At 40.1% G+C, this 21,309-nt stretch overlaps 1 protein-coding gene across 2 annotated transcripts in view; it reads right to left on the bottom strand.

The window, feature by feature from the left end:
• NSD3 (nuclear receptor binding SET domain protein 3) overlaps positions 1-21,309 on the bottom strand; it is a 139,314-nt gene that overhangs the window by 25,740 nt on the left and 92,265 nt on the right. Inside the window, exons 11-19 of one of the 2 annotated variants that reach the window (XM_063448423.1) lie at positions 19,058-19,187; positions 18,771-18,968; positions 17,696-17,869; positions 11,818-11,961; positions 7,301-7,457; positions 6,326-6,528; positions 5,925-6,037; positions 4,331-4,600; positions 11-127 (exon numbers count right to left, since the gene is read on the bottom strand). In XM_063448423.1, the coding sequence (XP_063304493.1) occupies positions 11-127; positions 4,331-4,600; positions 5,925-6,037; positions 6,326-6,528; positions 7,301-7,457; positions 11,818-11,961; positions 17,696-17,869; positions 18,771-18,968; positions 19,058-19,187 (1,506 nt within the window). Of the gene's footprint in view, positions 1-10; positions 128-4,330; positions 4,601-5,924; positions 6,038-6,325; positions 6,529-7,300; positions 7,461-11,817; positions 11,962-17,695; positions 17,870-18,770; positions 18,969-19,057; positions 19,188-21,309 lie in introns of both variants that reach the window. The other variant, XM_063448422.1, reaches the window with a different exon arrangement.

Here is a 21,309-nt window from a genome sequence, read left to right on the forward strand (position 1 = left end):
ATTTACTGACCTTGGTGATTGTTAGCATGTAGAAGTTTGTGATCCCGGTTTCATGGGCACGCTTCATGCGAAGTCGACACTCCTCTTCGTCAATTAGCTCACCCACGTATTCGTTTACAAACTCGCCCTGAAGCCGATAGGAATCAAGAGGTGTATATTCCAATTAGGTGGTGGAAGAAAATAGATACAGTATACACGTATAGGCAACATAGAGTAGAGCAAAATGTGAAAAAAACACAATCAATCCTGTACCACTCCAGCAGTAAATTACATAAATAGTGAGTGCGCTGTGCGCCTCAATATTACTCAAACATATAAAATAATCAAAAAATGAACACAGAAAATGAGCAATAACCCCAATATAAAAAGCAATCAGACTGTGCAAAAATAATCTAATTCATTTTTAAATAACACATTTATTATGTATATTATAAGTAACCACTAGGGAATGCTACAATTTTGTTTGATAGTTTTTTTATATTGGGATTATTAACCATTCTCTGTGTTTCTTTTATAAAGTAATTCTTAAATTATTTAATGAGTTTGAGTAATTCTGAGGCACACTCACGATTTATGAAATTTGATGTTCCATTTATAGTCTCTCTCATGGTGTGTTGCCCATTTTTTTTTTTAATGAGTTAACCACTGCAGTACCAAACTAATTTTTGCAGAAAGGGCAAATTAATTTTACCACATGACAGGAGGCTTCATATTTGCATATCTTTCTTTACTGAAAACTCCAGCAGCATAGAAACATAACCAATCAGAAAAAAAGATATGGTGCCCATAAAAGGCCCTGTCTATGACACCACTTCCTCTTTCTTTGCTGCTCCAGCCATACAACAGGTCAGAGTACTTTTACCTCTCTAGTATACTTATATGATTTGCACTTTATTGTCACTTTGTACTTAATATTACCCCTGGCTATCTATACCTGTCTCCCTTTCCCCCATACTCAGTGTATCCCCTGCAATTACTTTATATTCTTTGTCTCCTTTAATCTCTATTGCTGGTCTGGCATTCCGCGGGCGTCATGGCTGTCTGTGCCGCGCGGACCTGCCCTTCAGACACTCAGGGGACTGGGTGGGGATGGGTGGAGGGTGGCCGGGGCTAATTTTGCTTTTTTTCGCCGCGTTTCTTCTCACTCGCGGCCGCGAGCGAGTAATCTCTGCACACGCAGCTGGCGGCCATCTTGTATCTCACGGCTTGCGAGACCCACGACGGCCACCTCCCCTGCTCACACGGCGGTTCGGGAATCACCCGATCGCCGCACCCTACATCTGGATTAACCCCTTATGGGTCTCCTCCCCTCCCCCCCCATCCAGAGGATGCCTTACTCTGGATGATTATATATGTTGAAAGGGGTGGAGAAAGCATGCACACAATCTATGTATTATTATGAAGGCTATACAATATCACAGTTATACATTACATATACTGTACCTATAACTGGACCTACTATCTCACTGTACCCTACAAAGGGCATATTGTGTTACTGTACCCTACAAAGGGCATATTATATTAGGATACCCTACACAGGGTCATATTACATTACTGTACCTGAGGGTGCAAATTTATGTGGGTGTCATCTGGGTATTTTTTCATGGCACACCACCTGGGGTGACCCCCCCAGGTATGCATGCAAGGGCGCTGACAGACCATTTCAGTTGATGTGGGTGTCCTCTGGTTACCACGGCACACCACCCGGGGTGAACCCCGATTATATGCACAAGGGCCTACGCCATAGTGTCCGAGATACACGCATATAGCCCTGATTTTTCTTATTTACGTGCATACAAACGCCTTCTACATACATTTCACCAACTGGGCGCACCCCGGTTGTACCAAGAGTCTATCACTATATGTAAATGACTCTCCACCCACTACTTCCACTGACTTTTATGTTCGCCCAACAGGACGAAAAACACTGCAAGTCAGGGAAGACACCCAAGCAGTCAAGATTTCCAGGCTATGATCAATGCTGCCGTGGCGGCATCTGTGGAAAAGGCCCTCTTGAGGGCTCTACCCCACAGCCAAGGCGACACAAGCCCCCCAGAACGTATGGAAGCTTCGGGCTCCGAAATGTCTAAGGCAAAACAACAACGAAAGGCTTCGAGCCCCCCTTCCACTAAGACTAAGGGCAAATTGCCCGTCAAACGAATTAGGAACGCGGAACGACGACAACCCGCACCCCTCCCACTTCAATCCTCGGACGAGGAAGACTCCTATGTGCCACATACCTTAGACGTGGTTGACGAGTGGCACGGGGATGGCTCACCTTCAGATGACGAAGAGTGGCAAGACTTACCGCCCACCTCCTCGGCAACCAAGACAAGGAAAGCAACAACGACATCCCCACTGGTCAGACCGAAGACGGAGTGTTTCTGGATGACCAGGGGACACTGCTCTTCGATCCACGCATGATCCGACACCCACGGGTCCTCAGAATGGACTCTGCCGGAACACCTGGCAAAATTCATACACTACTGGCTGCGCAAACCACTGGAAAAAGAGGTACGGGCACGCCTCAGGGCCGAATGCCCCAGACCACTACTTCCCAACAAGCTTGCACTTACGTCTGAATTTGATGATACGATGGTGGTCTTCATGTCACGCTCGGGCCGAGACCCTCGTAAGGGGGTGGAGAACGGCATGAAAGCGGCACAGGACAAAGTGCTAGACTTGCTCGGCCCCATCGCTAAGATGCTATATTTCGCGGACCTAGCCCTCAGCCAGGATTCCCAACTGGACCCTCACGTCATACGTGAATGGGCTCAACGCGCGGTGTGCCTGCTGGGCAACGCAAATGCCGCACTGTGCATCGAAAGACGCAGGTCGGCACTGATTCGCATTGATAGCAAGCTCCTGGATCTCGGGGTTAAAGAATTCGGACCGAAAGCCCAAGGTCTGTTATTTGGCGATGCCTTCATCACTGAACTTAAAAGACACGTGAACCTATTCACCACCTTGAATAAGGCCCAAACCTCTCTCAAGCAGGTGTTCCACACCCCGACTACAATAGGTGTTTTTGGAAGGGCTGGTCGGTAGCGGAACCGTGCCACCAGCCGATTTTGGCCCTCAGGTTCCAGATAATTCCCGCAAACTCTGAGTTTCTTCCCGTCTACAACACGAAGACCCTCATCGTTCCGAGGGGCGGGAAGGACTAGAGGTTTCAGAGGTCGAGGACGCGGCCGCTTCTCCAATGGTGAGTCCACCTACATACCAAAATGTACCAAATGTTATAGCAGGCAACCTGTCCTTTTTCTTCCAGAATTGGGAGCTGATTACCAAAGACGCCTGGGTCCTCCAGGCGGTATGCGGTTTCGTCATAGAGTTCTCAGCACAACCCATACAAACCGCCCCCCCCCGATTCACATGTCTACGGAACAAAACCACCTGGTGGACGAGGAGATCCACGCACTCTTCGAGAAAGGCGCAATACAAGGTAGTTGAGGATCTAGGTTGAATAATTAGTCATGTACCTTGAATTATGTGGTGCTTTTAGTTTCTTACATGTCATTGCTTTCGAATTTATTTCTATATTGATAGGTTACACATTTTATTATCCATTGGTATATCAGATTCTTAATGTTTATTGTGTGCGGACATGTTATCACGCCAGAGACCTTTCACCTTTTTCTTTTTCTTGCAGCGTGAACGTCTTCTCATCAGGACAAAGGCTCACCTTCCATACCGCTGCATCATGGAGCTACTGGGAGTTGTTTATCCTAATATGTTGTTGAACTGTTGACGTAATATGGTTATTTTTTTTGTTGTTATTTATTGTTCGCTTCAAAGAAAGAGGAAGTGATGTCAGACAGGGCCTTTTATGGGCACCATATCTTTTTTCTGATTGGTTGTTATGTTTCGATGCTGCTGGAGTTTTCAGTAAAGAAAGATTTGCAAATATTTGCCTCCTGTCATTACTAAAATTAAGATTATTAGTACACTAAAGCTAATATAATCTTCAATTACATGGTTTTTATTTAGATTAATTTTACATCTTGGCAATAGACCGTATATTCATAAAATAATTATGTTGAGTCACCGAATCCATATGAAAAGGAGGAAAAATACAATTGCTATTTAATTTTTTTTTTTTTTTTTAGCAAATCTGCTGATCATGTAAAACTTACACAAAATAGTTTTTATTTTTTTATGGGGTCTTCCATTCACAATGGACCTATCATACTGTAGTATTATAGTTAATTCTTGTATCATGACACATTATGTGAATATATAACAGTGCTTAGAGACCAAATAACTCAGGTTGAAATGTACCATCTTGACATTATCAAACTCCAACCGGACTCTAACACGGTCACAATACCTTGCGGATATCCTTCTTGGTTTTGAGTCCCCAACCTCTCTTGTCTGTGCGGATAATCTCAGTCTCTGGGTAGAGTCGTTTGGTGAAACTCTGGTTTTGGCATTGTTCACCTGCTGGGCAGACTTGGGGATGACACTCATATTGTAGCATACGATTCAGGCATTGAGACTCCAGGCCACAAGGAGCTTCATCAGAGGGGCGGCAGTTGCAACGCGGGATTTCAGATATATCTGCCAGTTGAATCTGCACCTTTCCCACTGCTTTGTTGGACTAAGCAAACAAAAAAAGTTGGTTAAAAGGTTAAAATGTAAGTAGGCTAATAAATAACCGGCGTTCAAGAAAGGGAAACAAAAAAGGAAATTAACCCAAAAATACATCAACAAAAACAACAATGTGGTAGTTGACAGCAGTCAAACTGAATGTTGCAAATAATAGTTTAGTAGAGGAAGTAATTAGAGAAGTGTGGGAAGGATTATGTAAAAGAATAAAGATCTAAAATATAGGACGAAGAGTTAGAGATCACTAGGCCAAAGCCGAATTATCTACATATTGCAAGGCCAGAAAAGAAAGATTTCGAATGTTTGTGAATACCACCTAAATTAATTCAATAGGAACATGAACAAATTGCACACCAGCAGAAGCTAAAGGAATTATCCAAGCAGCATAACCACTACAGACCACTGTAGTGGTTATGGTGCCAAAAGTGTTCTCCCACAGTAAGTAGTAAAACTGTTTCAAAATGGTTTAACAACTTATCAGTGATCCGCTGGGTGACTGTTACCCTCTTCCCTGAGGCGCAAAAGATCTGCAAAGAGCTTTTATTAGCTCCACTAAGCCAAGCCCAGTCTTGCAGGGCCACACTGAAAGAATCAGCTGAACACTAAGCCAGTGGTTCCCAAACCAGCCCTCATACCCACCAACAATCCAGAATTCATGTATATCCCAGTTTTATTCCAATGAAGATACTGACAAAACCTGGACTGTTGGTGGGTCTTGAGGACTAGTTTACGAAACACTGGTCAAAGCCATTTAATGCCTCCTTGTGCACTGGAGGCTTATTTCAGTGGCAGAGCTTCAATTCAAACGGTATAACTACAATTGGTTGCAGTGTGTTACAATCGCAGTCATATGAACCAATTGACATAAGCCTTTTACAGTTCTTTTACGTTGGTAACAGGAGTACTAGGGTTAGGCTGTTGTGCATACAACTCTTTCTATTGACAAACTCAATACATGAGTATCTTTGTGTGTCACAGTCAGCCATAGTGAACCTGCTTTTCAGTTTCAAAGTACCCAAACTAAAATAGGATATAGCTTTAAAACCAGATGTTTAATAGACCTTACTGTCTGCAAAGAAACCTAAGGCTAGATTTAGTATCATCTGGTATTTAATATTCCCTACTAACACATGCTAACACAGTACTGGGATACAGAGATTGCTTGCAGTCCTACATGCATGATACATTAGCTTGGGATATGATTTGAGGATAATCAGGGTATGTTTGCTATTGAAAACAGGCTACTTCTCTTTTTTTAAGTAATGAAAGACGTAGACCAGTGAGGTAATGTAACATGTGTTCCATTACTCCCTTACCTTTATGTGCTTGTAAGGAGGAGGTTTTCTTGAATTCCGTTCCACTTCTATAGCCTCCTTACTTTCACGTTGAGCTTTCAACTCCTGGAATCTTTTGGCGGCCTCCTCCAGAGCTGAGGAACAGCAAGTGTGACATAAAGTAGGGGTAACACTTCATGATTAATTAGAAATTAAACCAACAGTTTTAGTGTGGACAGTCTGATAAAGGTAATATCTGAACAATATGCATGAAAAGATGCAATTTTTTATATTTTCCTAACTTTTTTTTTTTTTTTTTTAAATACAGGAGAGGCAACAGAGAATGCACATAATTTGAAATTGTACAAAGTATTCTGTTCACTGAAGAAATTAATAATTTCTACAACGTACAAACTTCCTGCACTTGTTTTAGCTTATCCTACCTTTTTTGAAGGTTTTATTAATACTGGTCTGGCCTTCGGCAAAACTTTTGTCCCCTTCAACGTAAGGGAACACCCGACCTTGATGCACCCAGTAGTAATCGTGAGACCCAAAGAAGAAGACCGGAAAGTCCCCTATATCGTGTTTTAGGCCCTGGATATTGAGTGGGACAGACCGTGGGTTGCAGATCTCAGCTGGCCACCACCTAGAATTCACAAACATGGCTTTATTGAGACTATACGTGGGAAGATCTAAACAAGTATAAATGAACAATTGCTAGCAAAGGTGGCCTTGTAACAATTTGTGGATGGTAGATCATCTTATCCTGGCTGAAAGTGAGCCTACGATAAAAATTAAGCTAACGTAAATTAAATGGGTAGTCCATCTGAGTCAGACTGAAAATGGAAATTTGAAAAGTATCAGAAGATGTATAGAAAAAAAACAAAACAAAAAAAAAACCCACCAGGATGGGAAATGGAATCCCCTCCCGCCCCCCACGACCATCACTTTTCTGTATACATTTTGTAATTTGATCCTTTATTCACCACAATTCAGTGTTTAGTGTATAAATTGAATTAATCTTTTACTGCTTTTTCTAAAAATATAAAATTTCAGTTAAAGAATTTAAAACCGTTGATGTTAAGGAACATTTTTTACCTCATTTACTTACAGTGTCCTTTTAACACATTTTACAGAATGGGATATATTATATTTTCTATTTATACAATTACCAACCATTCTTATCCCAGGTTTGAATGTCTGTTAAATGAAACTGTCAATGTCTTAAATTGTGAACTATTAGCAGCCCTTGAGGACTGGTTTGAGACACTCTAGTTAGAAAAGAACATGTGTGGTGAAGAAGCAGACCCTAACTGATTATATAGCATAACAGTTGTGGTTATAAAAAGCTGGGGATTTATTTCCTGACCCCTTCTGGGTCTTGCATTCAACACTAATAAACAGGGTGTAGAACCTGCCTGTAGTTGCCCAGCTTGACCCACACGATCTGCTTGTAGTGCAGTTTCTTCCCGGTCCTGCAGTCATTACAGCTCCAGGATCCTTGAGGCATCTCCATGTTGAGACAGGATGGGTGGAAGGCAGCCGGGCAGGATTCACAGCATAGGAGCTTGCCGCCTCCTCGGTTGAATAAAGAATAATCCGTTAAGTCTACTGTCTGGGTTGGCAGTGCAACCCTTTCACTGCTTAGGATTCCCTCTCCAAGAAATGGATAAGAGTTGGTAAATCAAAGGAGAAACCACTTATTTAATTGGAGGGCAAATTTAGCAAGACAAGAGATAGCCAATGCCTTTATTAAACAATGGGATGTCCAGAATGATCAATAAAGATAAGATTAAGACGAGGCTGAAAAGTATTAGGCAAATTAGAACCAGACCTTCAGAGGCAAGGTAACAAATAATGTTTACTGAATTAAACTTATCAGTGTTAATAATCAACAAATTTTAATGCTAGGGAAAAGGGATTCTGGCAAAGAAAGCATAAGTAATCTATACAATAGAAATATAATAAATGTATATTCATTTGTAAAATTATCTTTTTTTTTTTTTTTTAAGCCCGTTTCTCCATAAATAATAGATTAGCACATACACGACAACAGTGAGCAGGGTTTTAGAGAGACTGGTAGTTTATGTTCCTTTATGTACATTTGGAAACCAGGTAGAAAACTAGAGCAAACAGGGGTCATACATTATTTATCATTCTTGACAATATGAACCACATCTACGAATCACACATTTTACAATACCGTATTGCTAATACGTTGTTTTACTATTATTATGCATGTGATAAAATCTGACTATGGTCAGTGTGAGCAAACATCTTCACTACCTTTCTTGCAAATTTTTGATCATTTATCACCACTGCCGTAAGCCATAGGAGTGGGACTGAGGAAAATGGCAGGGAGATTATAAGTTATTTTGGCAGAGGAAAAGTGCTATTAAGCCGTTCACATATTGGGGAGCTGTATGCAATAATACGAATTTGGAAACAAAAACATTGATGTGGCACTGCAATAGCAGAGACTGTGTGGAGCAGCAGGAGTTCGAATTTAAGACTATCCATGACAATAGAAGGAGATATAGGGAAGAATTATGAAGCTACTGTAGGATTTAAAGACGTTTTTTGGCACTAGTAAAGGAGGATTACACACAGAAGCTTTATGGAGAAATGTAAAATGACTACATACTCGAAGTAGAAGCAGGCAAAGCTATTTAATTCTGTCTCCTTGAAAAGTCAACTTTGCCCCATAGGGAGAGAACTGAGCAAATAGATTATTGGCAAAACCTTAGAGCTAGTGCTGGTAGACATATGTAGACAGCAGTGTCAGAGATACTAAAGACATATTAACACGAAGAAGGCATTTCCAAAACCAGCTAATATTTTTGTGTTTCATTTAGAGCAATTATTGCCAGCACCATTTATAAATATATACTTGCACATTTCTGAGCGTTGTCCAAGTTCCACCTGTAGATGTCACTGTTGTATCACATTTCTCCCTGTTTTAACACCCTGTGCAATAAAATGAATATCCCCCCCCTCTCCAAAAAGAGACACGGGACAATTTTGTGACAATAACCCCTTACCATAATAAAGAAAAATAAATCAATATTCCCATAAAAATTATGCTGATAATTGCAGATTATTTCAGATTTATCAGGAATGTATGTCATTTTGATGCAGATTTTAGCAGAAATATATTCAGTAAATACACACCATAACAATGAACATATACACAGCTTTACAAACTTGCAGTTTTGCATTTAAAGCGAGATGCAAATATGCACAAGCAGAGGGCAAAAAATAATTTCAACTAAAAATAATTTTTTTTTATGTCCCAGTAGTAGAGAGAATTGTTCAACATTGAACAGAACCAACAATGCCAGACCTCTGTTAAAAAGAAAAAAAAGTGTGGAATATAATGGAGCTAACAAAAAGGATGTTTGATTAAAGGGATACTATAAATGCCAGGATTACAAAGCTGTATTTATATAGCTCCCTCTGCCTCCCCCCTTCCTCACGCACCCTCCAGTCAGTGAATAAAGGGTTAAAAATCCTTTATTAACTTGCCTTACCACAGCGCTGAGACTGGGCTCTGCCTCCTCCTACGTTCCATAATAAGCGGGAAATAAATCGCATGCAAGACAAAGGCCGCGTGCGCAATTAGCCCACCCCATAGGAAAGCATTGAATCAACGCTTTCCTACGGGGAAATAGCTGATACTGGATGTCCTCATGCAAAGCGTGAGGACGTCCAGCGTCAGTTACCGGACCAAAGGTCCGTTTGGATCCAGGAAGCGCCTCCTGTGGCTGTCTGTGAGACAGCCACTGGAGGCAGACTTGGTGCTGCAATGTAAACATTGTAGTTTCATTTTAGCATGCGTGGGATAGGCATAAGGCTATCCCTAACTATAAGATAAGGCCAGGGACTAATGAAAGTATTTAGAAAACTGGGCAGACTAGATGGGCCGAATGGTTCTTATCTGCCGTCACATTCTAAGTTTTTATGTAATGGTTGGAAAAACTACTTTGTTCATTCTATCTTTGCATAAGGTTAGACCCAATAAATGAATTTGCTGATTTCCTGATGTGTTTCTCCAGTTTGAACTTTTGATTCTCCGCCTCTCTGTCATGACTTCCGCAATGACATAGCGTGCATTTATAGCGTGATGTCATATGCACACCTACGTCATACACCGGGTGCACCAAAGACGTGCCTGGGACGTTCTTTCTTTTTGTAGGAAGTGATAGAACGCGAGTTATGGCGTCCCTATTCCCTATTTTGCATTATTCATATTTTTACATTCCCTGCATTTTATTTTTTCAGCCTACAGCCATGCTGTATCAGAGATGTTACATTTTTGTACATACAGTACAAATTGACACACAGTGAGTACGAAGTAGTGCAATTAATTATTTGGTGAATTTATTCACTAACTGTTTAAATGTATTATTGCATACTTTTTCATTGCTGCCTATAAATAGTTTGCAACTTACAGTGTGAAGTAGCTTGACAAAGACCCATTTGTAGGTCAAAATGTTGTGGTGTTCTCCTTGATCCAATAAATGTGCCTATAGAGCATCAGAGTGCCTGGACCTTCTTTCTTTCATTAGCATGTAAATTGGGACAATTTTGGTACATATTTCCAAAGTTAGATTTGTGCAAAAAAATAGTCCGTGGGATGATATTACAGATTCTCTTGAAAAGACAAGTATTTATTCAAGAAAATAAATTACTATCTAAAAGAGCACTATAGGGTCAGGAACACAAACATATATTTCTGACCCTATAGTGTTAAAGCCACCATCTAGCCCTCATGGCCCTCATGGCCCTCTCTTGCCTCCCTAAATATAGTAAAATTTTACTGGTATTCAAGTCTGAAACTGCTAGCTCGGCCCGGTCTGCCTCAAACCTGCAAGCTTCTGCTGACATCATCAGAAGTGTTGTTCTGAGCCAATCACAGTGCTTCCCGATAGGATTGGCTGAGACTGTCAAGGAGGCAGATATGGGGCAGAGCCAGCACAAGTCAAACACAGCCCTGGCCAATCAGCAACTCCTCTTTGAGATTAATTGAATCAATTAATCTCTTATGAGGAAAGTTCAGTGTCTGCATGCAGAGGGAGGAGACACTGAATGTTTGGATGCATTTTAGGCCGCCATGACCCAGGAAGGATCTCTAACAGCCAGCTCAGGAGTGGCCAGTGAAGTTATCACTAGGCTGTAATGTAAACACTGCATTTTCTCTGAAAATACAGTATTAACAGCATAAAGCCTGAAGGTAACGATTCTACTCACCAGAACAAATTCAATACGCTGTAGTTGTTCTGGTGACTATAGTGTCCCTTTAAAGCCTCAGTATGTTCTTACCCTTATTAAACCCTGTGACCTCATGGGGAAGCTGAGCTTTCTCTGACCAGTGCAAAACCTAGAACGGTATTACTTGCTCTATATTTCAAAATTTAAACAGGGTCATTTCACAGCTATCCTCAAGATTACCGCAAGAGGCAAATAGATGGTCGTAGAACGTTGTTCTTGAAAAACATCAACTTAGCCATTAAGCAGTTTTATATAAGCAGCTTCCCACAGGCTGCGGTTAGTCACAGTTTCTCACACAATGTTTAAAAACATTTAAATTTGCTTAATTCATATTTAAAAATAAAAAAGGTAATTAAAATATTCCAAATAGATTTAAAAGCAAACAGATTTGCTCTTTTGGAACATATTTATTTATTTTATGCATTCATTATTTTAAGCCCTTCAAGCCATTCCACACTCACAGAAATGTCAAAATTACACAACCAAAACACATTTTGCATTCATTACAAATTTGCGTGACGTGCAAAGCGATAAAGCTAGCGCAGGGGTAGTTTGCTAGGAAAAGGATTGAAAATAAATAAATCAAAAGACTCGAAACTTAAATAAAATCATAGGGTAGTTGGTTTAAAAAAAAAAAAAGGAGGGAAAAGCTATTTTCAGTTACCTTTCTCAGATTTCTTTATGAAAGCTGGCGAAGAGGAAGGAATCATAGGTATTTTCATCAACTCTGCACGCTTTGAGTCAGTCAGTAGAAAGTGGGACTTAAAGGACATAGAACTGACCAGGGAATATTCCTGAACTATCAGCCCTATACAAAACAAACAGAGAGATGCGGTCAATGAAAGCACCCATGATTCCACAAGGAGAAACAGAAGGAGGAAGAGGGTGAGGGGTAACAATGGAAAACGAGAAAATAAAAATAAATAAATAAAAAGAGACACAATGAGAAATTTGAATGAAAAGTGATTTAAAACGATGATATGAAAACACTCTAAAGGAAAATGATAGTGAAGTGTTACACGTGGCTCTAGACAAGGAAACTATTGGGAGTACTGTTCATTTCTTTTGTCACAAGCTAGTCCTATCTCACATTGTCAGCAGATGGACCTCTGCTCCAAATTTCTACTGGATATCTCCCTTTTCTCCTGTGTAATAAAACCTGCAGGTTTACGGCTAGGATTTAGACATAAAGTGGACAGGAAAGATAGATATCAGGTGTATAGAATAAAGAAATATTAGGACTGGCGGCTACATACATGCACAAGCGTCTAAAACTGAGTGGTAGCTCAAAAAAGTATACAGAAGTATGTGCGCTCAAGAAAGTGGACAGGGATGCAGAGCGTAGAGTTGCTACGCTCATTAACTAAATATTAAAGTACTGCCCATAGAACCTGTGGTTAACTGTGAAAACTAGCAGGTCCAGTGTATTTACTGGAAAGGTTATTTGTAGGAAATGGGGAAATAAACCTAGGACAGTGTCAAGAACTGTAAATTATTTCTAAAGTATGAGAAATTAAGTCTAAATTTGCTACACAGAATATAAAAAATGAAAGCTACAAATTGCAGAGTCAGTGATCCTACCCATATGTGGAATTGGCTGCCAGCACCAGAAGACCAAAATATGAAAATATATTTATATTATAGATAATATAAATCTTAATGCCATGGTGGAGACAGTACACCGCACTCTGCCATAATCCCTTCCAATAAACTATACACAACAGAAACAAAAATGTATGCTAAGAATAAAAAAAATAGATTTTCAAATGATGTGTATACACATCCATATCTTTTAATGTCCAGTTGCACACATCAATACAGTGACTAGATTTAAGTTCCTTCTAATTCTGTCAAAATTACACTAGGGATGAAGCTTTGCTATGCCACTCTACAGAAATATATTCGTGGGCGGCAAATGAAAACAAACCATGATATTTTATGTAAAACCTTTACAGGCAAAAAGGTCTAATTTTGTGGATTTTGGGCTCCAAGATCTCATTTAAGCTGATGAACCAGAAATCACCCTAATTTTGTCATACTGACTGTGGTGACAATAGTTGATTAACATGTCAATGCCAAGTTTCAAAATGGCACCAATTAGGCCAACTTATCACATCTACACTAAATACATGGGAAATGAGCAATTACAACACAACTTTAGAAATTATCTTTGAAATTCTCTGCCTTTTCTCAAAACCAATTAAGTCTTTTGGTCATGGTAAATCTTATTCTAGAGCCACGTGTGAGACAAACAGAAAAACTAAATATATATATATATATATATATATATATATATATATATATATATATATATATATATAAAAAATATAACAAACTGTATAGTAAACCAGTACACTTGATAACATTAATATAGCCTAACTCATATCTACCTATAATGTTATAAGTTTATTTGAAGCAGAAGGCAGAATCATCATGCAGATATTAAATTGTGTATCTATTTCATTGTATTCATAGATTTTATTTTACCATCTAGATTAATTTCAGCATAAAAGTGAAATGTCACCTCAACAGTACTTTTTAATACTATAACCCTTTCATTAAGTGTTGACAGATTGTGTATTAAAAAACATGCCTAACTTTACTATATGACAGGATCCTTCAGCCATATACATACACCTTGGGTCAGACAGTGTTTGAATTTGCCAATTAGTCAATCTGATGAGGTCACGCTGCACAGTGCAGGAAAGACCATAGAGACGGTCAGTTTTCAAACACTGTCTGACCTAAGTTGTATGTATATTGCTGAAGGATAATTTTTTACAAATACTTCATTTGACGAGTTATTTCATTTCGAAACTTGTTGACAGGATAATTTTTTAATCGAGTTGAGGTGACCTTTTTCTTTTAAAGGACCACTAAAGTCACCCAGATCACTACAGCTCAATGAAATGGGGTGGGTGCAGTGGTCCTGTCAACTTAACCCTTCAAGGTAAAACAATGCAGAAATAGCAATATTTAACTTGAAGGGTCAAACACACCTCCAGTAGCTGTTACACTTTCAGTTACTGGAAATGCAATAACCGAGTAAAGCGGCCACGTGGCACATAAGACCCCATAGGATGTATTGATTCAATACTTTCCTATGAGGAAGCTTGAATGCTTGCCATGCATACTGTTTCTATTGCTCCTCAGTGATGAGCATTGGATTGGAAGACGCCAAAGGAGGCCATGCTTCCTCCATGAAGTCACAAGAGGAGAGGTAAGCAGCACTGGAAAAATTGTAAACCTGTATTTTATATTAAAGGACCACTATAGTCAGCCAGCCCACTTCAGCTCAATAAAGTGGTCTGGGTGCCAGATCCCCCAGGTTTTTAACCCTGCAGCTGTAAACATAGCAGTTTCAGAGAAACTGCTATGTTTACATTGCAGGGTTAATCCAGCCTTTAGTGACTGTCTTCCTGACAGCCGCTAGAGGCGCTTCTGCGATGCTCAATGCGAAAATTGCATTGAGCACGCAGAATGTCCATAGGAAAGCATTGAGAAATGCTTTCCAATGTGCGTTTTTAATGCCCTTGCGGATATTGCCGCCCATGCGCATTCGGCTCCAGTTGGGAGGGGGAGGAGAGCTCACCAGCGTAGAGGGAGCCCGGCGCTGGATTAAGTTAAGTGGCTGAAGGGATTTTAACTCTAAGGATGATATAGTGTCAGGAAAACGAGTTTGTTTTCCTTTAATTTAGTACAAAGGAGTAGAGAATTTAGATACTAGTAGTAACATTACTGAAACATTTTTACACTAAAAGGGCACAGTTTTAATTCAAAGCAATGCGCCCCCAGTTTGCCATGTACAAGACAGAACATGGCACTGTTGGCACACAAGACTTTTGTAAGCTAGAACTTTGGTTCATTCAAAGAATGGTGACAATAAGGGCTGCTCATAATCCAAAATAATCTAAAGAAAGAGTGCAAGGATAACCAAAATGGGCTCCATTAATGTGTTCAAGTGGTTTCTCAATGTTGGCCTTCAAGCTCAAATATCATGGTTATTGAGTAGACTTATGGACAGAATTTAAGAAACCCTGGGTTGAAGGATGACAAATATATCCTGAACAACCACACAGCTTTAATAATGCAAACGGAATCCAGTGATGGAAAGTGAGGGTCACTGTGTATTCCCTGTCCCACACAGAAACGTTGAATTCTCACGTTAGTGAATAACCCTATCTGTGTGGAAAGAGAATTTTACATGGATAGGTATAACTAGATATACTAGAAATAAAAAAAAAAAAATCCTCTAACTCGGCTATGATTCCAGTTTGGCTTCGACTTTGAAGACCTTGCTGGGCACCTGCTTTACATAGGTACTGCCACCACAGAAATCAAGCCTATGTTCCAACTAAAGCTTCGCCCACAGTGTTAAGGACATTGTGGTGTGTGTTTATATATCTAACACACACACACACACTTGAACATGTGTGTAAACTACTCAGTTGAGCACATATTACTCTCACAACTCTTTTCTCAACACACAATGTACATTACTATAAAATATAAAAATATAACATGAGCACGGTGTGATACTGTTTGAACTATTAAAAAATCGATTTACAAAAAGTTAAAATCTTGTTAGGAATTAACTGGAAGAAGTGTCTCTAAATGTTGATTATGGATTTTGTAAAACCCCATTACCACCGAAATGACTGAAAAAAATAGATGCACACACTAAGCACCGACACACGCAACCTTAGACAATCACAGGGGGTATTCCTGACTGAATGAGTCTGGCAGTGTGTTCTGGTATTTGTGTGTTCATGTCTGACTTTGTGAATCTATGTATGTGCCTGATAGTGTGTGTATTCTTGTGTGTATCTCTGTCTGTGAATGTGTATCTCTGTGTTTGTGAGTGCATGTGTGTAGGGAGCTGCTTGCAGTGTGTAATGTTCAAGCTCTTGTAATTTCTCGCATTGATTAATGTAATGCTCTCCTAACTGGTCTATTCAGACACCATACTGCCACTCTAAAGTCCGCAATGAATGTTGCTGCCTGTTTTATTTTTCTCTCCCATCGCTCCTCTCACAAGTCACCTCCGTCAATCATTACATTTGTTTCCTGTATCCTATAGGATTAAATGTAAAATATTGGCTTTTAACTTCAAAGCTCCCAACAAGTCTACCCCCACTACATTTCTTCCCTAATTCATAGGTATGACTCTTCCCGGCAGCACTGTCAGCGATTTTCTTCTGTCTGCTGATCATACTGCTAACGAGCACTCACTGGACTTCTCACACATGGCTCTGTCCTCTCTGACCAGGAAAGAGCATCGGCAGTGATCTGCACTCACCCAAGATCTATGCCGAGATACAACTTCTGCTTTGACAAGATCAAACTAAAATGAGGTTACATGGCTACCTGTCTACACTGTATCACTAAGATTGTTTTTTATCTTTCATGGTAGTTTTACATGATATGTTGAGAATAGATTTGTAAGTAAAATACATACTTGGTGGAATGTGTGAAAAGGACACAATGTATATTTCACAGTTTACACTGTATAGCTGTTTACAGAGCACCTATCTGTATAATTTTTACAAACAGCACCTACTTGCACACATGTCTACATTAATAAAATATACTATACAACCATTACTTTCTATGTTAATGTTATCAAGTGTAACAGAGCTTTCTATTGCAAGAAATGACTGATGGATCAAACCATGGAGGAGAAAATAAACAATGACAGGAAAATGGATAAATAAGAATAAAAGGTTCTAGAATCTTCAACTGCTCTGTGGTTTTAAAAGACTGGCATGTACGCTGGGTCTACAACTTGGGGTATAGCTAAGATAATCATTTAAAGGGATATGGCCAACGACTGACAATTGTCATTATGCCACAGTATAATAATCTGAGAAGTAAACTGATTGTTCAGCCACCTCAAGTCATTCGAAGATTGAAAAGTATCCACGATTCATGAAGTAGCTTTACTAAATTGGTGACAACATAAAATGCAAATGCCTTCTTAATTCTTAACCAGTGAAAATAACCTTTACTGTACATAGGCATACATATTTCTTAAATACACAAGCATCATATCGGGGTAATATAATAGCATACTCACATGAAACTAATAAGTTTATTACATTTATACAGTGACTTAACATCTGTTAAACGATTACACAAATTCAAAGAAGAAAAAAAAACAAACATGAAATAAAAATACAAAAAAGTACATAAGACTAAAGCTCTTTCCAGATTCAGTATTCTATTTTCCGCAGTCCTGTGTCTTTCAATTATTTTCCCCACCACCCTTTGCCTGTTTTCTATTCTTGCCGTCTCCTAGTAAACCCACTGCACACATTCTGCTTCTCCTTTACATAAATTAAAGGATTCAGATAATGTCCTACATATAACTATTTTTGTTTAACAAGACCTTAAGACATAATGAATCACAAACCCATAAGGACCACCAATAAATCTATCTTTAAATCCTGCACTGCTGCTGGTCTTTGAGAACCACTGAGCTACATAATACTCTTAAGAAAAGTACTAGCCATCCCAAATAACACTGCATAGAAAAAGCTTACCTCGAGCGCACACAAAACAGAAGCCCACATTGACGGCACAGGATGAGTGTCCACTACGTTTGGAATGGTTGCTGCAAATAATGAGGCTGGAGGAAAGAATACGACACCCTGCAGCAACACAGCTATCCCCACTGTGGTACGCTACAGGACACCGAACGCAGCAAAGCATGCGGCCTGAAAGAGAGAACAATTAAATGGCAAGGGATGAGAGGTTTTGGTTTGCAATGCTATTCAAAAGAAAGCCCAGAATGATTACACTAATTAAGCATTAGTACAGAGTCTAACTGTAAACTGGTCACAGTCCACTCTTGTAAATATCTTGGTATGTGGTAAGATCTCAATCTCTCATTAAGATTTCATATTGAAAAACAATTATCCAAACTGTATCGCAAACCCGGTGCTCTGTACACTATAAAGCCAGCTTAGAGCTTCCCACGAGAAACAGACCTTACAATAACAAAACAGATTGTGCATCAAATGTTATTGCCAGTCAGACTAGCAGGGTGTAGCAAAGACGTCACACTGGACACATAATGTTGTTCTCCAGTATAACAACTGTACTGACATACAGTGATAGTTGAAACAAACAAGTTGATTAACACTCAAGGCCAGACAAAATCTACCTTTCTTGAGCATTTTCAAGAAACAAAAATGTGTACTTTTCTTGGTGTGGTGGGAAAATTATTTTATTTCTACTAATTCTACTGGGAACATGATGCTCAATTCTGTAGGTCTTGACCACTTCCTGTTACTTACTTTCCATTCCTTACCGCTAAAAGACTGGATGGCTAAACTGCTTTCCCCTATAGAATGTCAAGTACCTGCCAGTGAGAATCAAACCTACCACCTGTCTGCATCCATCTATCTCCAGTCAAAAAGCAACGTCATGCACTGTTAATAACACAATTACAGGTCTATTGTATTTTATGTGTAACAATGTATATTTGTATGTGCTCTCCATGACGTACTGTTGAAAATAAAGAGGAACCTGGTAAAATATTTTAGAAATAAATAAGTCCACACATTTTCTCATTTGATTTTCATTTATAGCAAAAAAAAAAAAAAATTGGCTCACCTTTATTAGCTCTATACGTGTCCTTGTCTGCAGTGCAAGAACTGCAGCAATGGTGTGGGCAACGAAAGCCCTTGGAATCGAAGACTGTGGCTGCATATAGTCGGGCACAAGTTTCATGGTAAAACTTGCTGCAGGATGCAACAGAGCAGCGTTTTACACTGGTACTGGGCAACTTGCAAGAGAAGCAGGTGTGGTTCCCTGTCCCAAAAAAAGAAGCACATATATAACATACAAAAAAACAAACCCATACAGTACATTTGATGATTTTAATATAAATAACCACACACCTGTTTTACACTCCATACATATGAATTTTCCTCCATCTGGCAGTGCATCCATCCCAAGACATTCAAGATGGAAGAGACGAGCGCATTCTCCGTCACATGACACCAGCGACTCCCCAAAACACTCACATATCTGATAGGAAAAACAAAAACAACCAGAGAATATATTGTATTGTTTTTCTTCTCACCTCCAACTCGAATAGAAACCGTGTCTGATCCACAATAGAGTTAAATAGATGCAGCTCAATGGGTTGAGCTGTCACTTTACAAATATTTTTGCGATACCATCAGCTTGGATTAGCATACCAAGTAATTTTAGAAATTAAGAAAAACAATGTTCTCCATCAGCCATGGATCCACACACTGTTTTTGTTTCCTTTGGCTTTTTTTTTTCAACCTCTTTTTTCATTTATTCCTAGTTTTCCCTGTCTACTGATTTCTTCTCCCTTTTATATATTTCTTGAAACATAAAACCTTGATTGGAGTCGGACATTGACTTCTCATTGTTTGAATGCCTTACATTTCAAAGTTGTAATGATAACCTAAACCCCAAACTTTTATGGGCAGAGACCCACTTTTGAAAAGTGTATTTTTTCTAGACCCACTTGCTTTTAATGCATATTTTAAAAATGAACACCATGGCAATCCACTTTAGAAGCATACAATTGGCACACCAGGTAATCAGCTTTAAATGCATACAATTGGCAGCCCATGACAATCAGTTTTAGATGCATAAACTTGGCACATCATGGCAAACAGTCTTAGATGCATAACGTTGGCACATGGCAACTTTAGAGGCATACAATTGGCACACCATGGCAATCAGCTTTAGATGCATACAACTGCAACACCAGGGCAATTAGCTGTAGATGCATACAATTGGAACACCATGGCAATCTGCTTTAGATGCATAAAATTGTCATATGATGGCAATTTTAGAGGGATAATTTTAGATATCATGGCAGTTTTAGGGGCATCATTCTGGGAAATCATGGCACTTTTAGTGCAATAATTTTGGTATATCATGGCAGTTTTAGAGGCATAATTTTGGGTATCACCACAGTTTTAGAGGCAGAAACTTGGTACATCATGGTAATCTGTTTTAGAGGCATACAACTGCTTACTCACAGACTCAGAATAAGAAGTGCTGTGTCCTGCGCTTTCATCCAGGCACCTCACGTTTATTATCCAAGTGGTGGAACTAATGTAGAGAGGGCCATGGTGCAAGTATGTTTTCTGCCCCCTCCCAATTCAAGTGTGGCCAAAGGTAGATCCCCATCTGTCGGAGAACTTCAACAATGCTATGTCATCTGGGGATCTACCATTTGCCTATTGTTGCAGGGTTATATTTGTGAGCAGTGTTTGAGCGTTTGCAAGCATGTATAACGTATATGTGTACATGTATGGGTGTATATGTTTGTACTGTTGTCATTGGAATGTAGTGGTGTCTAAAGTTTGCGTCTGAATGCAGGGGTATTTGTATGTAGTGTTGGACTTTAAATGCAGGTGTTCGTTTTGTGTGTAGTGTTGGTGTTTGAATGAAAGGGGTGTATATCATTTTAGTGTTTTAATACAGGGGTGTGTTTGTATGTAATGTTTGCGTTTGATTGCAGTATGTGTGTAGGGCTACAATGGCAGGGGCAGGGTGAGAAGGGGTTACAGTGTGGAGGCGGCAGGGAGAGAAGGGGTTGCAGTGTTGGGGGGCAGGGAGAGAAGGGGTTACAGTGTGGAGGCGGCAGGGAGAGAAGGGGTTACAGTGTCGGGGGGCAGGGAGAGAAGGGGTTACAGTGTTGGGGGGCAGGGAGAGAAGGGGTTACAGCGTGGTGGGAAAGGGAGAAAAGGGGTTTACAGTGTGGCGGGGACAGGGAGAGAAGGGGTTACAGTGTGGGGGGAAAGGGAGAGAAGGAGTTACAGGGGGGAGGAGGGCAGGGAGAGAAGGGGTTACAGTGTTGGGGGGCAGGGAGAGAAGGGGTTACAGTGTTGGGGGGCAGGGAGAGAAGGGGTTACAGCGTGGTGGGAAAGGGAGAAAAGGGGTTTACAGTGTGGTGGGAAAGGGAGAAAAGGGGTTTACAGTGTGGCGGGGACAGGGAGAGAAGGGGTTACAGTGTGGGGGGAAAGGGAGAGAAGGAGTTACAGGGGGGAGGAGGGCAGGGAGAGAAGGGGTTACAGTGTTGGGGGGCAGGGAGAGAAGGGGTTACCGTGTTGGGGGGCAGGGAGAGAAGGGGTTACAGTGTTGGGGGGCAGGGAGAGAAGGG

The sequence above is a fragment of the Pelobates fuscus genome, chromosome 3 (genome assembly GCF_036172605.1).
Source record: "Pelobates fuscus isolate aPelFus1 chromosome 3, aPelFus1.pri, whole genome shotgun sequence".
Classification (NCBI taxonomy): Eukaryota; Metazoa; Chordata; class Amphibia; order Anura; family Pelobatidae; genus Pelobates; species Pelobates fuscus.